The 16,460-nt window shown below is 54.9% G+C and overlaps 1 protein-coding gene across 1 annotated transcript in view; it reads left to right on the plus strand.

The window, feature by feature from the left end:
• Window positions 1-16,460, plus strand: part of TOM1 (target of myb1 membrane trafficking protein) — a 37,724-nt gene that overhangs the window by 6,006 nt on the left and 15,258 nt on the right. Inside the window, exons 2-6 of the mRNA XM_032416500.1 lie at window positions 11,219-11,303; window positions 13,749-13,827; window positions 14,735-14,884; window positions 15,230-15,364; window positions 15,467-15,613. Coding sequence (XP_032272391.1) covers window positions 11,219-11,303; window positions 13,749-13,827; window positions 14,735-14,884; window positions 15,230-15,364; window positions 15,467-15,613 — 596 coding nt within the window. The remainder of the gene's footprint in view (window positions 1-11,218; window positions 11,304-13,748; window positions 13,828-14,734; window positions 14,885-15,229; window positions 15,365-15,466; window positions 15,614-16,460) is intronic.

Raw genomic sequence — 16,460 nt, forward strand, 5'->3', positions numbered from 1 at the left:
GAATTAAAGCCTTTGCCTGACCCTGCGGATAGAACTGGTGAATAGGTTTTGTTCCCTCGCTGAGCTCAAAGAAATAAGAATAAAGTGCCGGATTTCCGCTCTTCTGGTTTTAGAAAAAAACGAAAAACAAAACCTTCAGTGTCTTCTAATTAGCTTGGGACCGTTCCCCCCCCCCACCCCCCCACCCCCATGAGAAACAGGGATTCAGGACAAGTTAACTCTTTACCTTCTTACCAAGGAGGTCTCTCTCTAGGCTAGCACTCTGCAGACTTTTGTCCCTCATGCACCACCTTTGTGGTTTATATCTGCCCTGTGCCACCTTTCATTTTATTTTCATAGGGTTTTCCTTTTATTGGCTCACCATTGTTAATATGACCTCATCCTGTGTAATTATATCCATGAAATCATGAAGGAATTCGTGTTTGTTTTTCTCGTCCACGTTCAAGTAAATACACAACTCTAACAATGTCCAAGTTGGCCCGTGAGCCCACCTGATGTGATCCTGCGTAGCACCTTCTGGTCACTCCGATGACAGCAGTGTGAACAGGGTCAGAGCTTGGATCCTGCATCAGGAGATCTGGTGTCAGCACCAGCTCTGCCCTTTCCTGGCCCTTTCTGTGCCCCCCAGGCAAGTGACAAAACCTCTGAGAGACCCCTGCCTCCGCAAACGGGGAAGGTGGAGGAGGGAAGGGAAGAGCCAGGGACAAGGGCGAGAGGAGAAGAGAACAGAGCCCTCCAGACTGCGTGAGGCTGAGACCTGCAGAATCTCAGAACAAACAGAGGTGTCCCCTGTTCAGTGGGAACTTGTTGGCGTTGAGGCAGTATAAACCTGGGGTGGTTAACTTTATGTGTCAACTTGGCCGGGCCATGATATCCACAGATATTTGGTCAAACATTATTCTAGATGTTTCTGTGAAGGTATTTTTCAAATGAGATCAGTAGACTTTGAGTAAAGCAGATGATCCTCCATAGTGTGGGTGCGCTTTGTCTAATTAAGTGACGGTTTTGATAGAAGAAAGGTGGCTTCCCCAGGTGAGGGAATTCCACCAGCAGACAGCCTTTGGACTCGAGCTGCCTCTGTTCCCCGGGTGTCCAGCCTGCTGGCCTGCCCTGCAGACTTTGAATTTACCAAGCCTCCACACTCACAGGAGCCAATCCAATAAAATTAATTTCTCTCAGTAGGTAAAGAGAGATGAGAGAAAGAAGGACTGAGGGAGGGGAGAGGGTGTCGTCAGTAACGTCTTTTACACTCACAAGTTGGAGGAGGGAAAAAGAATGTCACAGGCACTTTGGCCAGCCACGTCAAGCCTCTGCTTTTACGGCCTTGGCTCCTCTTACCTGGACAGTTTTACCAAACCCTCCTCCTCGTAACCGAAACTGTTCTTCAGTTAGCTATTGTAGTTAGCTACATCAACTTTAAAAGTGTGGGTTGCAGAAGTAATGCCCTCTCAAGGTATTTTAGAGTTCCTCTTGTGGCCTGTGGTTAGAGTGGCAGGAGAGAGGGAGCCACGGTTTTGAGGAAGGACGGCTCAGCAACTTAGGAAACTGGTAGAACTTTCCATGCTGGGTCTGGAGAGACTTGTTCATTTGGAGTGTAGGCCTCAAGACAGTTTGCTGGCCGAGAAAAAAATGGCTTCTGCATGTATGTGATTTAAAAATCTAATTTGTATGGGGCGCCTGGGTGGCTCAGTTGGATAAGCATCCTCTTGATCTCCACTCCGGTCTTGCTCTCAGGGTCATGAGTTCAAGCCCCATGATGGGCTCCATGCTGGATGTGGAGCCTACTTAAAAAAAATAAAAATAAAAATCCATTTTGTGGAGTGCTTGAAATTTTCAAACATTTTTTTATTGACATTTTTGTAGTTGATAACGTTTGTTTTCATGATCACTGTGTGCTAGGATGCAAAGCACTTGAAATGCATTCTCTCATTTCCTCCTCACACAATCCTGGAAGGTGAATATTTTCTTTATCCCCATTCTGCAGGGGACAAACTGAGGTACAGAGAGTTTAAGGAATTCATTCAGGATGGGGGCTCCTGGCTGGCTCAGTCGGTAGTGCATGCGATGCTTGATCTCGGGGTCATGAGTTCAAGCCCCACGTCAGGTGTAGAGTTTACTCAAATAAGTAAATAAGTGAATAAATATATATATATTTTTTTTTAAGAAAGGGGAATTCATTCAGGGTCCCACAGCCAGTGAGTCGGGACTTAAAGTGGGATTTGTCTTTGTCCAGATCCCACTCTTCTAACTTTTTCGCCTCATTGCTTCCCCTTAGAATTGGAAGGAGGGTGCTGGGTTTCCTTTTGAGTGAAAATGTCTGCGTCCATCTGGAATGATTTTATTTGTAATGGTCTTTCTTTTTTTTTTTTTTTTAATTTAAATTTTTTTATTGTTATGTTAATCCCCATACATTACATCATTAGTTTTAGATATAGTGTTCCATGATTCATTGTTTGTGCATAACACCCAGTGCTCCATGCAGAACGTGCCCTCCTCAATACCCATCACCAGGCTAACCCATCCTCCCAACCCCCTCCCCTCTAGAACCCTCAGTTTGTTTTTCAGAGTCCATCGTCTCTCATGGTTCTTCTCCCCCTCCGATTTCCCCCCCTTCATTCTTCCCCTCCTGCTACATTCTTCTTCTTCTTTTTTTCTTTCTTAACATATATTGCATTATTTGTTTCAGAGGTACAGATCTGAGATTCAACAGTCTTGCACAATTCACAGCGCTTACCAGAACACACCCTCCCCAGTGTCCATCACCCAGTCACCCCATCCCTCCCACCCCACCCCCCACTCCAGCAACCCTCAGTTTGTTTCCTGAGATTAAGAATTCCTCATAGCAGTGAGGTCATATGATACATGTCTTTCTCTGTTTGACTTATTTTGCTCAGCATAATACCCTCCAGTTCCATCCACGTCGTTGCAAATGGCAAGATCTCATTCCTTTTGATGGCTGCATAATATTCCATTGTATATATATACCACATCTTCTTTATCCATTCATCTGTTGATGGACATCTTGGCTCTTTCCACAGTTTGGCTATTGTGGACATTGCTGCTATAAACATCGGGGTGCACGTAGCCTTTCGGGTCCCTACTTTTGTATCTTTGGGGTAAATACCCAGTAGTGCAATTGCTGGATCATATGGTAGCTCTATTTTCAACTTTTTGAGGAACCTCCATACTGTTTTCCAGAGTGGCTGCACCAGCTTGCATTCCCACCAACAGTGTAGGAGGGTTCCCCTTTCTCCGCATCCCCGCCAACATCTGTCATTTCCTGACTTGTTAATTTTATGTAATGGCTCTTTCTATAGTTCTCCCCCACCCCCATCATTAGCATATTGCTTTCATCCTCATGCTTGTCACTTGTCCCTGTGTGGCAGGAGGCGCAGGTGAAGGGGCCAGCTGCCCTGCCCCTCTTATCAGGGGAGCAGAACCTTCCTCAGGAGCTGGCCAGACCTGCGTCACCTGGCCACTTCTAGCTGCAGGGGAGACTAGAAAAGCTAAGTGCTGTGGCCAGTGGAGAATGAGTGCCTTTCACAAGGACAAATTCTGTAGGAGTCAGCTCCACAAGGTGGAATTAATAAATATCTCACATAGTCACAGAGTGCGTTAATACAAATACAGTATCCAGTGTGGGCAGGTGAGTGAGTTCCCATGCTGCATTTCCAGAAGGACTGGTGAGCTGGCCTGCACCCCAGTGGCAGGAGCTGGGGTGCCCAAGAATGGCAAGGCTCTAGAGATCACGTCTAGGGTGGCATGGTTGCAGGGACTGAGGACGTTAGTGTAGAGGACAGATTAAGGGGGGACGTGGCACTTTTTAAAAATATTCAAAGGAGGGGCGCCTCGGTGGCTCAGTCGGTTAAGCCACTGGCTCTTGATTTTGGCTCAGGTCATGATCTTGGGTCGTGAGATCGAGCCCCATGTTGGGCTCCTCGCAGAGTTTGCTGGAGATTCTCCCTCTCCTTCCCTCTGCCCCTGCCCCTGCTCAAGCACATGCGCGCTCACTCTCTCTCTAAAACAAATAAATAAATCTTTTAAAAAAATACTCAGAGGACTGCCAGTTGGGAGAAAGATTAAGATTCTACACAGTATCTACTAAGGGATCAATGGAGGCTGAAGGGTGGGAGTATTTCATTTAAATTAAAATGTTAAAAAGGTTTATTATCCTGGTGTGTATGACCTCATCCTTCATTCAGTTAGTTATTCAGCAAACACGTACCACAGGTTTATCAGGGGCCAGGTTCCGTCTGATGTACCGAATTCCTGAGCCATAATAATCTCCACCCTTGAGCTCACAGCCTAATGGGAGAGACAGAAACAAAGAAATCGATTCTGTAGTTATTTTAACAGCCCCGCAAGCAGAACTTAACAGTTGGGGCCTGTGCAAAATGCTGTTGGCCCCAGGAGGGAAGGAGCAGGCCCTCTAGGGGGTCAGGGCAGGCTCGGCATGGTGACCTTGAGCTGGGCTTAGGAGCATGATTTAAGGTGGGGAGGCAGGCAGGAGCACATTCCTGGAAGGGGGACAAGCTCACAGCACAGAGCCCTGAAGGAGCAGGACCCGGGGGTGTGGACAGAAGGCCTGAGTCGGGTCTCCACCCCAAGTCCTGCCGCCAAGCCCCGGTGCAGCCCAGCGTAGCTCAGGTCCCACAGCTGAGTCTGGTCTGAAGTTGCAGGGTTGGTTTGTTCAACAGTGTCTTTAAACACCCAAGGTGGGGCGCCTGGGTGCCTCAGTCGTTAAGCGTCTGCCTTCAGCTCAGGTCATGATCCCAGGGTCCTGGGATCGAGCCCCGCATCAGGCTCCCTGCTCAGCGGGAGGCCTGCTTCTCCTTCTCCCTCTCCCCCTGCTTGTGTTCCCTCTCTCGCTGTCTTTCTCTCTGTCAAATAAATAAATAAAATCTTTTAAAAAAATAAACAAATACCAAGGTGTTTGTCCTGAGCTTGTCACCTCCTGGGCTCAAGCTGCAGGCACCACCCTGGCTGGCCTCCGAGAAGAGAGGGAAAAAGGTGAAGGGGGAGAAAAGGCTTGCTCCTCCCTGAGTGCCTCTGTGTTCCAGAAGGGATGCCTCTCCCCACCACTGCCCAGCAGACAGCCCTCTTCCCCCCAGGAACCAGAACAGGGTCTCTTGCCCACTTCTGGAGCAGGTGCTGCGAAGGGGAACGGTATTGGCGCTCTGGGTGGGGCAGGGAGGATGGCTGCTGGGTAGACTGCACAGTGTCTGCCGCTGTGGGTCTTGGCACGGGTCCATGCCAGCTTTGAGGATGGGCCATCCTGGGCTGCTGGCATATTTCCCTCTACCTCAGCAGCCTCACCTTTCTCCTCCGGCTGCCTCACTCCCCCTGGGATTTTCTCCCTCCCTCAGGTCACTTCTCCCCAGTGCCTGAGACTGACCTGCAAGCCCCTCTTCTCTCCTCTTCTTCCCGGCATCCTCCGACTATCATTGATTCATTCATTCAGCAAATGCCATTCCTCTCCCAAGAACCTCCTTCTCTCCCCCCCCACCCCCCCACCCCTGCCGCCCAGCCCAATGCCTTGTGCTCTGTGCTCAGCTCAGACCTTTCCTATTCCCTCTGCAGGTGTTCACCCCTGCCTCCTGGCTCTCCAGCACCCTGAGCTGGCCTCAGTCATGTCACTCTGCTCTGAAAATGTTTGTCTAGCTGCCATCCCTGACCACTTTAGGACCAGGATTCTGTTCTTCATCTTTGCCTCTCTAGCACCTGCCACAGGGCTGGACGAATAATACAGCTCCAAGAATGTTGTGGGAGGGCAGAGAGAAGGATGCGAGGGAGATGGGCGGGAAGAAGGTGTACAGAAAGCAAGTAGAGGGTGGGTGGTGGGATAAGGGGCACTAGGCAGGGGATGGAGGCAGATGGCAGATGGGTAGGGAACAGGGAAGCGAACAGAGGGCGGGTATTACTTACAGCAAATTCCAAACATCGTATCATTTCACTCATAAATATTTCAGTGTATCTCTAAAAGGTAAGGAATCGGATTCTTATTTAAAAACAAACAAACAAGCCTTAGCCACAGTACCAGTGTATAAAAGTATATAAATGTTTTTTAAAACCCCCAAACAGTAAAGCCTAGAAGGAAGTCCCCGGAGGGATCACTGTGGTTCCTTTGAGTGACATGAGAGGGTGGTGTTTCCGATGGAAAGATGGTGTTCAGTAAATGTGGTCTAAACGGAACATGGCTGCGTACGCCCTTGCTGGGCTAGGGTCTCGAAGAGGGCCTATGGGAGCCACTCGAGCTGATCTGCCATGTCATTGTTTTTCTTATCACGGTCAGCTGACTCCTATTTGCATCTCTCTGCCCTGGGTCTGGAACCTGCCCTAGACTGGGTCGGAGCCTAGGGTGGGACCAGGTCTGCAGGTTGTCCGTGCCCTTTAAGGCCATCCCTCACTGCTTACAAGCCACATTTCGTTCAACCTAAGACACCATGGAGAATGAAAAGAAAAAAACTGGCAGCTGAGCTCTGGCAGGTCATCGTTTGTAAGAGCCACCCCAATATGAGAGGAGTTCAAAGTGGAAAGGGGGAAGGGAGCTTACAATCAGAGAAACACCGTGTGTGGCATCGGGGCAGGTGGAGCGGGGAGGGAGGGGGCAGGTACTCAGAGCGGAACCAGAGCATCAAAGCAGTCTGAGGGCTGTTGGCCTCCCACAAACACTGAATGAGCCTCTACTCTCCATCCCAGCAGAGGTAGGGCCCTGGTGAGAGAGAGAGGCCCCCGAGAGCTCAGGGCCCGCCCTAGTTGGGTAGAGACATCCTTGAAGGGCCCGAGCAGAGTGAGAGGTGCAGGGGTTCAGAGCCACACACTCCTGCGCTTCCGGGTGGTGGACCTCAGCTGCCCCCCTCCATGGTAGGGACGGGGGGGAGGTGACCTGAGAGGAGGTCTACTGAGCAGCTTGCACAAGTGGACAGTCAGCGGATGCCAGTCGTTCTGCCACTGTTCCTCCCGGTGTTACTGTCACCATGCGGGATGACAGTGCAGGTCACAGTGACCCAGTCCGCCCGGTTGGCAGATACACTGAGGAGCTGGCACTGGGGTTAGGGCCTCAAAAGATGAGCCGGGATTAGCCGGCTCATTTCCTTCTCTGTGTCGGCACATGCGATCTCCACTACCTTCTGTGCCTCCTGAACACACTCAGTGTTTGTTGTCGTCCAGGCACAGAAGGTAGTGGTAAGAGTAGAGATTTGGTAACCAGACCTCGCTGAGTCTGAATCTCTGCTCTGCAGTGTGTGAGCTGTGTGACTGTGGGCAAGGCACGGACCCCTCTGTGCTCCTCAGTTTATTCATCGTCTTTCTTAAGGGTGTGGTGAGGGGTTAGTGCGAAGTGCTGAGTCCCATACTTGGTGCTTACTGAGTGTCGGGTGAGTATACTGGTGGTGGGGGTTGTCATCATCATCTGTGACGCCGGCGCCCTAGCAAAGGGAAGAAAGGCATGCCAGGCAGAAGCCCAGAGGCAGGCAAGAACAAGGCCCCAGAGGGAGGGGAAGACAGCCAGCTGTGGCCGAGGTCAGTCCCACATGTCCCTCTCCGCCCTGCAGAGTTCAGGTTTTTGACCCTCAGGCAGTTGAGGGGGTGAAGGGACAATTTTTAGATGGAAGAAAGTACTAGTTGGATTTATGTTTGAAGAGAAGAGTGTGGAGGTGACGTCCAGGCCTGGGGGAGGTGACAGGGCCTGACTGAGAGCCGCCACAGTGATGACAGAACTGGGGACAACTCAGAGGTGCGTTGACCAGCTGGAATTCACAGACTTGGTGGCTGTTTGAGCATGCAGGGTGGTGGGGAGAAGGCTCTAGGCTGCTGCCCCCAAGGCTGACGTGGGAGCACATGGTCAGTGGGGTTTGAGTGCGTGGTGCGGAGCACCTGCACACGTGGACTTCTCCAAAGCAGTGGAAGGAGCCGAGAAGGCCACTGTCCTCCAGCTGTTCAGAGCCCCCCCAAGAATGAGCAGGCTGGACCAGGGGCCTGGAGCTGGCGCATCTTTGGGGGCCACTTTTGCCTGCTCTCGGCCCGGGTCACAGTCACGGTAATTAGCAGTTACTCAGGACTGCTCTTTACCCGAAAAGTCGCAGGGCCTGTGAGGCAGGCCGTCTTATCTCCGTTTCACAGAGGAGAGAACAGAGACTGAGTGGCCTGCGGTCCCCGAGTTAGGACAAGGGGCTAGACTCATCCCACTCCAAAGCCTCTGCCACTGCCCAGCCTGACTGGGCCTGCCACCGCACCAGGCAGACTCTCTGGAGCCTTCCGGAAAGGTGGTGTCTGCACCCAGCCTGACACAGAGAGGACAGGCAGACCGGGGCGGGGGGGGGAGGGGGGGGGGTTGGGCGGTGCAGGGTCTGGCGGCCTCAGGAGCTAGGGACGAGAGCAGAGCAGCTGCCCGGGACCTTGGGAGGTTACAACCCCCAGCCCAGAGGGCGGGAAGCCGGTTATCATTCTGGAACTGATGACCAGTGCCAGTGTTTTTCTCCCTCCTTTCCAAAATTGCAAAGCTGAGCTACTTCTGTGGTTCCAAACAAAAACAAAACAGATGTCCCCAGATTCCTGTGCTCCGGGTCCTCCTGCACCCGCCCAGTTCCCGGCCGCTGCCTTCCTCTGGCTTATAAATGCCCCAGCTGCCCCTTACCAGCCTGCTTGCCTTTCCAGAATGCCCTGAATCCCTTCTAAAACCGTAAGGATCCTCCCCCGGGAGAAGCGAGGTGCCCCTCCTTTTCAGGGGTCACTGGGAGGGTCCAGTTGAGGAAGCATCGAAAGGCCTGCTGCTGGAGCCAGGGATCCAGGAGGAGGGGGCAGGAGGACGCTTTTGGGATGGCAGAGCTCCCTGGCCCCTGGTGACCACTGTGTGACCTCCCCGCGTCCCCATTCCCTCACCACTTGGATGAGGGCAGTGATGCACACCGCACGGGGTTGGGAGGATTCAGCTGTGTCCGCGTGTCAGCAGCTCACGGCGCTTGGTCTGTAACTGGGGAGTGAGTGCCCTGCTGCTGAGGACAGGCATGTGGGCCGGGCCGAGGGCCGTGGAGCCTTTGGAGCACTGGGGGCACGAGAGGAGCAGGGTCACTTCCAGGGTTCAGAAAGTTCAGTGTGGGGCAGCAGGGGGCATGGAGGGGGAGGAGCGAGGCCGGATTAGCGGAGGCCGTGGTCTGCGGGGAAGAGGCCAGGCAGAGGCAGACGGCAAGGCGAGAAGGATCAGGTAGGATGGAGAGTCAGGAGCTGGAGGTGGCAGAATATTGTGGCCGGAAGTCTGGCCCACGTGACTGGGGGTCGCCAAGGTGTGGTTTCTGAAGGAGCAGCAGATCCCGCATGTTTGATTAGCACTGTCCCCCCAGACCCTCCAAAATGGAGCGTGGCTCCCTCTGCCCAGAGTGGCACTTGTCCAGCTCTCTTTAGTTCTTCCCACGTGGCTCAGTAAGTGTGTAAGTCCCCAAGGGTGGGGAGTGTGACACAAAGAAGCCACACTCAGGACATCATTGTGGGATGAAACAGCCCACCTTTCAACCCTTTTAAAGGAAGCCTTCTTCTTCCCCTCCTGCAGCCATAGTCTAGGGAGAAAAGCACCCCGCCCTGCTGCTGGGTCCCTCCCTGGACGCCCCAGCTGCCAGGCTTGTGCCCTGAGCTCCCCTAGCGTCCGTCTGTCCGCAGGACCTAAGGCGGAACTGAGGTCAGGCGAATTTCAAAACCGACATCACAGAAGCCACAGTTCTAGGGAGCTGACCGCCAGCCCAGCCCAGGCATTGTCCCACAGGATGGGCCCTGCCTGGTCACAGGGCCTGGGCTCAGAGGACGCCTCAGCCCCTCTGGGCACCAGTTATACAGCCAGTGAGGGGGCAGCTGTCGGTGTGAACAGAGCGAGGGGGCCTCCCGTGCGGGACGGCTGTACAGTCACGGGGGATAATGAGCTGCACGTGCCTGGTCCCGCAGGTGCTGTTGGTATATGACAGATGGCCGGTGGGGACACTGTGCCGGCAGGGCCAGGTGTGGGAGCCGGATGGAGGGGGACTTGGATAGAGCCCAGGGTCAAGACACCAAGGGTTTTACTCCCTGAACCTTAAAACATTGACCAGCCCTGGCTAGTCCCAGAGTCCTAACTAGGGTACAGCGCATGCCAGCCAGGGGTAATTTGTGTGGTTGAACGTCAGCTCCAAAAAGCGGGGGATCAGACTGTCTTTGTGCTGTGGTGGAGCTTATTTAATGGGGCGCCTGGGTGGCTCAGTCAGTCAAGCATTCGACTCTTGATCTCAGCTCAGGTCTGATCTCAGGGCTGTGAGTTCAAGCCCCACGTGGGGCTCCACACTGGGCGTAGAGCCTACTTGGAGTGACCCTGGCCTTGACAGCCTCGAGAATGTCCTAGCTGACTCCGGCCTGGAAATCTTATCCTGATTCAGCCCAACCTGACCGAGGTAGAGGTCACGATTGTACAGCACTGTGAGTGCACTAAGTGCCACTGGATGGTACACTTCAAAATGGCTAATTTTATGAGATGCGACCTTCACCTCAATGTAAAAATAAAAGAACCGCCTTACCGAGCACCTGTGTTTTGGCAAGAACATGCAGGTGGCCATGTACTGTACGATTCCACATAATGAGGTCTCTAGAGAGTCAGAATTGCAAAGACAGTGTAGTGCTGGGGCACCTGGGTGGCTCAGTCGGTTAAGCGTCTGCCTTCGGCGCAGGTCATGATCCCGGGGTCCTGGGATCGAGTCCCACATCGGGCTTGCTGCTCAGCAGGGAGCCTGCTTCTCCCTCTCCCTCTGCTTGTGCTCTGTCAGATAAATAAATCTTAAAAAAAAAAAAAGTGGTAGCTACCAGGGCTGCCGGAGGGGAGGATGGGGAGGGGGAGCTGCAGATTTAGAAGATGAAGAGGGTGGTGGGCATGGCTGCACAACACTGAGTATATTTGATGCCACTGAACTGTACACTAAAAAATGGTTGAGATGGCAAACATTATGTGCATTTTAACACAATTTAAAAAGTAAAAATAATACAGAGATAAAGTACAGCCAAAAAACACATCAAATGACAAAACAGGACAAGGTAGGTAGCCGTTTGCGCACTGCCCGGCCCTTCCTTCTTGGGTGCCCGGAAAGCATCTGTCGTCTTCCTCCTCCCTGGCTCTTTCCTGCCCTGGCCCCGCACCACACACCTGCACACAGCTAAGTTTATCTGTCTGGGCGCCCCCACACTGTGACTTGTGGTTTCTCCTCCACAGAGAAGGCGACAGATGGCTCCCTGCAGAGCGAGGACTGGGCCCTCAACATGGAGATCTGCGACATCATCAACGAGACAGAGGAAGGGTGAGGCCCGCAGGGGAGGCTGGGGGTGGGGACCCAGCCTGCCCTCTGCTACGGAGCACTCCCATCCCACCCCTGCTGTGGTGCTCAGGTAGACCCCGCTGGTGGTCCTTGGTGCCAGGAGGGCTACAGACATTGTCTGAATCCCACCCTAGGCAACAGTGTGGCATTTTAGGTATTTGGGAACCAAGATTCCACACAGCCCTGTCATGAGTTAGACAAGAGAGACACGCCCCAGGAGGCTGCCAGCCCACGCGTGTGTCTCAGCAGCAGCCTGGCCAACTGGACCTTTTAGAATGTCACCTGGGCCACATCCTCCTGGGACAAGGCCAGCTGGCAGCCCCGGCACTGGGACGTGGCCCCAAGCACCGTTCTGCATTCTGTGAGCTGGAATGGGCAGGGGGACTCCCAGCTTTCTCTGTGAGCAAGAATAGACTTTCATTTCCTTAAGATTTGGGTCAGGGGACACTGAGAAGGCAGTGACAGTAAAGCAGAACTGAGAGCCCATCAGCGTTAGCCTTTGCTGAACATTTCCCGTCTGCAGGTCACACCAGGGCACGTGCTGTGGAGGAGGCATCGTGGTCCTGGGCTCTTGGTCTCTGACTAGCTGTCACTGACCAGCTGTGTGACCTTGGGCAAGGCACCGTACCTCCCTGGGTGTTTATCCTCAGACATAAAGCTCTTTTAGATTCTTCCAGCAATAAGACCAAGATCCTAAGGGGAGCAGAGAGGCAAAGCAGGGTCACTGTCCTTCTCAGGAAAACCCAGGAAGGGTGGGATGTGGTGTGAAGGCCAAGGTGATCGGGAAAGACTATCTGACAAGGCCTTTGTTCCGGAAAATCAGAATCTACAGCCAGAGCAGACCTCACTTCCGTCTCCATTTCTCACTGGGATAATCCAGTTGGCCAGCGAGGTCCCCCTCAGCCTGATAGTGCTTTGTGGGGAGAGGGGCACCTAAGCCGGGACTTCTGATTCCCAATGCCATGCCCTTTCTCTGGGCCACACTATGAGAGGCGGGGACAAGTCCTTTTAGCTGAAGTGGCCACAGGCGAGGAGTCCTGAGGGTGAGGAGGGGCCCCAGGGCATTGGGTTGCAAACTGCCCTCACACTTTTGGGACAGGGGCCCACCCGTCAGGGACCACGGTGCGTGTCCTCTCTGTCACAGCCTTGATAGGCCTCCATGGCACCTCCCCACCTTGCTTGCCGCCCGCCTTTCCTCACCTGCCCATGACGGGGTCAGCACCGTACAGACGGATGCCTGGCAGACAGCAGGACAGGCCCCTGGGGCCACTCACCAGCCTAGGAAATGCTGCTTATGCTCCTGTGGGTGGAGAGTGCTCCTCTGGGGAGGCAGAGTGTCAAAAGGGTACCCCATCCCCGCCCTCTGGGAGGCAGCTTCTTTAGCTGTGCAGCGCTGGTGGGGGCCGTGTGGGGGCCGTGTGGCAGTGCGCACCAGGGAAATGGGGGACTGGGAAAGAGTCGTGCGCAAGGCGGATTTTAGCTGTGCCTTCACCAGCTAGACGTGGAAGTTGGGGGCCACAAAGGCTTTTAGGCCAGAGCCGTCGGGGCAACATTGATTTCACCTGTACAGTGCTGAAGGGCAGGATGCAAGGGCGAGGCAGTGCGGGCAGCAGGTGGGGCGGGGGGCAGGGGGAGCAGGCGGCCGCCAAGGCCTTCAGGGCTCCCCCTGCACTTAGGTGTATCCACCCTCCCTACCGTGACCACTGGGCCTCTTCAGCCTCTCCCTCTGCCTCCCCGCACAGCCTCCATTCAGTCCCTCCCTCCTCTGCCTGAACCCCTTCCCCTGCTCCCCGCAGCTGGCTCCAACTCGTCCTTCACACCCAGCTGTGATGCCACCTCCTCGGAGAGGACTGCCCTGAGCCGCCCTCCCCGACCCCCACTCACTCCGACTGCAGGCCCCTCTTCTTTCCCACGTTGATGTGGGTCTCCCGGGAACACGTCACCCCGCACAGTGCCGGCCCATGTGGCTACTTAGCCAAGTAGAAGGATGGGTGGAGAGAGGAAGTGGCCAGGATGGGGCGTTGGGACTCTGTGTTGGCAGCTGACTGGTTCTTAAACCTCAGTATGTACACGGCGCTCCTGGGGGCCTCCCTGAGAGCTTGCTTCAGGGGTCTAGGCTGGGAGCCCAGGGTTTTGCATTTTTAACACATCCTCACACTTCCCCCCAAGGGGATTCTGGTGCAGGGGGTCCAGGGTCCACGCAGAGAATCTCTGCCAAGTATTTATGATCTACTGAGGACTTTGGTGCAAGTAGTTTGTGTTGTGATTAGAACTCGTGTGTTCAACAGGAAACAGGACACAGGGAAGACAGATAAGTAAAAGCCATCCCCGTGTTGCAGTGCCTCCTGATCTTAGGTAGGCAGCCCCGCATGTTGGATAGGAAGGTTCCATTCCTCAGCCCATCCTTCCTTTTGTCCTTCTGCCCAGTCCCAAAGATGCCTTCCGAGCAGTGAAGAAGAGAATCGTAGGGAATAAGAACTTCCACGAGGTGATGCTGGCTCTCACGGTGAGTGCCCCATCCATCCGTCTGTCCATCCATGGTAGAACCACACGTCCCCCAGGCCCAGCAGGACTCCAGCCACCCTGCGGCTCCTCTTCCAAGGGCTGGGAAGGAAAGGTCTGTGGGCAGAGCGCTGTCCTGTCTACAGTGCCGGCAGACACGGAGCGGCAAGAGAGACCGTTTGGAAAAGTTCTCTCCAGCCCGCGGGCATGGGGAGCAGACGCACTGAGGCCCACATCCCTCCAGAGCCAGACACGGAGAGCTTGCGCCGGAGGACCTGCCAGGTGACACAGAAGCTCAGTGAAGCCAGGCGTTGGCGGGGCAGAAAGCCTGGCAGGCCACACTGGGTGCTGCTGACTGGCACTTGGTACCCTGAGAAATGAACATAAAGCAAATGCCAGCGGCTGAGGACAAGCCAGGCGAGAGTGGGCATCCTGGCTGCCAGAGGGGCTTGGCTGGGGTGGAGATGAGAGCAGGGCTTACAGCCGGTGAATCCAGCTCCCCGGAAGAGCAAGGCACCTCCTGCCGGGAAGTGGGAGCAGAAATGGGGAGGGAAGTTCAGTGCCTTTTTTTCTGGGGCTGCAGGGTCACCATAGGATTATGAAAGTTCGCTTTGGTTTCTACTCAGAGAGCTACCTTCCCTCTAGGCTGTGGCCCCCTCGGAAACGGCATCCGGGCAGGCTTCTCTAGGCACTGAGGCCACCCCGCGGGGCGGGGCCGCTAGCCAGCACACCAGCCCCCGAATCAGGGCACTGTCCCCCCTTCTCCATGTTCCAGGATCTCACTTGAGGGAGCCCCGCCTGGACTCAGCCTGTCCTCTGGGATGGAGGCGGAGTGCCAGGGTGGGAGTCCTGGACACCCCCTACCCCCCCCGTCCATGGATGAGTGCTCACGGGCACCTCCCGGCCTCCAGGTCTTAGAAACCTGCGTCAAGAACTGTGGGCACCGCTTCCACCTGCTGGTAGCCAGCCAGGACTTCGTGGAGGGCGTGCTGGTGAGGACCATCCTGCCCAAGAACAACCCGCCCACCATCGTGCACGACAAGGTGCTCCACCTCATCCAGGTGAGCGCGGGCAGGTGGGCAGGCGCACCGGACCGAGCTCCGGGCCAGCTTCCTGCCGGGTGGAGAGCTGGTGCCCCCTGCCATTGCTGCTCTGTGTCCCTTTGCTTCCATCTGTTTCTTGTGCGGGGCCATCTTGGTCGTCTGCTGACTGGAGGGCTCTGCGTGTGGGGAGGCCTGGGCACAATAGTCCAAGGACCAGCAAGTCAGCGAGGGAATTTCTGCTCTCCAGTGGCGGGGGGCGGGGGGGCGGGGGGGGGGGGGGGGGGGGGGGGGGGGCAGGGAGGCGGGCTTGCAGGGGAGACTGTGAGCAGTGGTTACCGGCCATGTCCCCTTGTCCCCTCTCAGTCCTGGGCTGACGCGTTCCGCAGCTCGCCCGACTTGACAGGTGTGGTGGCCGTCTATGAGGACCTGCGGAGGAAGGGCCTGGAATTCCCGATGACCGACTTGGACATGCTGTCACCCATCCACACGCCCCAGAGGGTGAGGAGACACAGCCGGTGGGGGCAGTGGGAAGGGGAGCCGGGGGTGGGGGAGCTGCCTCCTCCCTTACAGGCCTCACTGATCCCGTTTTCCACCGTCTAGACCGTGTTCAGCTCAGAGGCGCCATCAGGGCCGAATTCAGTGGGCACGGACGCCAGCCATGGAGGAGACTCCACCCCGCACACCACCCCTCTGCCCGTGCCGGCCACACTCCCCAGTGACACACCCATCACACCCACCCCTGAGCAGGTAAACAAGCCTGAGTCAGAGCCACGCGGGTCAGGGAGCGCCCCTCTCAGTCTGAAAAGTACTGTCCTCGTAGCAGCCCCATGTTTCAAAGATGAGGCTTATATAAACTCACTTGCCCAGAGCCACACACAGCTCATCAGAGATGGTGGTGGGACTCAAGCTCAGGTCTGCCTGACTCCCAGCAGGCTCTGTCCTGCACCTCAGCCAGGCCAGCCCTTTGCCAAGCTGTGTTGTGCGCGGAGCCCTTCAGGCAGGACCCCTGAGGGGGTGGGGGTGGGGAGTGCCCAGCAGGCGGCCTCCTCAACAACAGCATCTCCATTTTCTTTGTGGGGTTTGTTTATGTGCTCAAATAAGATTCCATTTGAAGAGATGTTCTGGCTAAAAACAGTTTTAAACCATCTGCACACAGAAAAATTTTTAAACCCTTCATTTGCACCATGATGCTTCCCACCAAGCCCCAAGAAGAAGGTTTGAGGTGTAATGTGAGATTCCAGGGGCCGGAGTCTAGGGCTCTGTGAGTAGCTTTGCAGGCTTACCCACCAGAGACTCACAGCCACTGACGTAGCTTCTGTCCCTCATTTTCCTCCACCGGGAACAGGGGGGCAAGGCCACCTGCTGAGACTGCTCGCCCCAACAAAGGGTGTCTGCTGCCATGGCCAGCGTGCGCTGGGTGTGTGCTCATTTTATTTATCTATCTATCTATCTATCTATCATCTATCTATCTATCTATCTATCTATCTATCTATCTCTACACCCAACACGGGGCTCGAACTCACAACCCTGAGATCAAGAGTTGCACGCTCAGCACCCTAGTGCACTCTCATTTTAGCCGTGGCTGTTGGGATGC

The sequence above is a fragment of the Phoca vitulina genome, unplaced genomic scaffold (assembly GCF_004348235.1).
Source record: "Phoca vitulina isolate PV1807 unplaced genomic scaffold, GSC_HSeal_1.0 scaffold19, whole genome shotgun sequence".
Taxonomy (NCBI): Eukaryota; Metazoa; Chordata; class Mammalia; order Carnivora; family Phocidae; genus Phoca; species Phoca vitulina.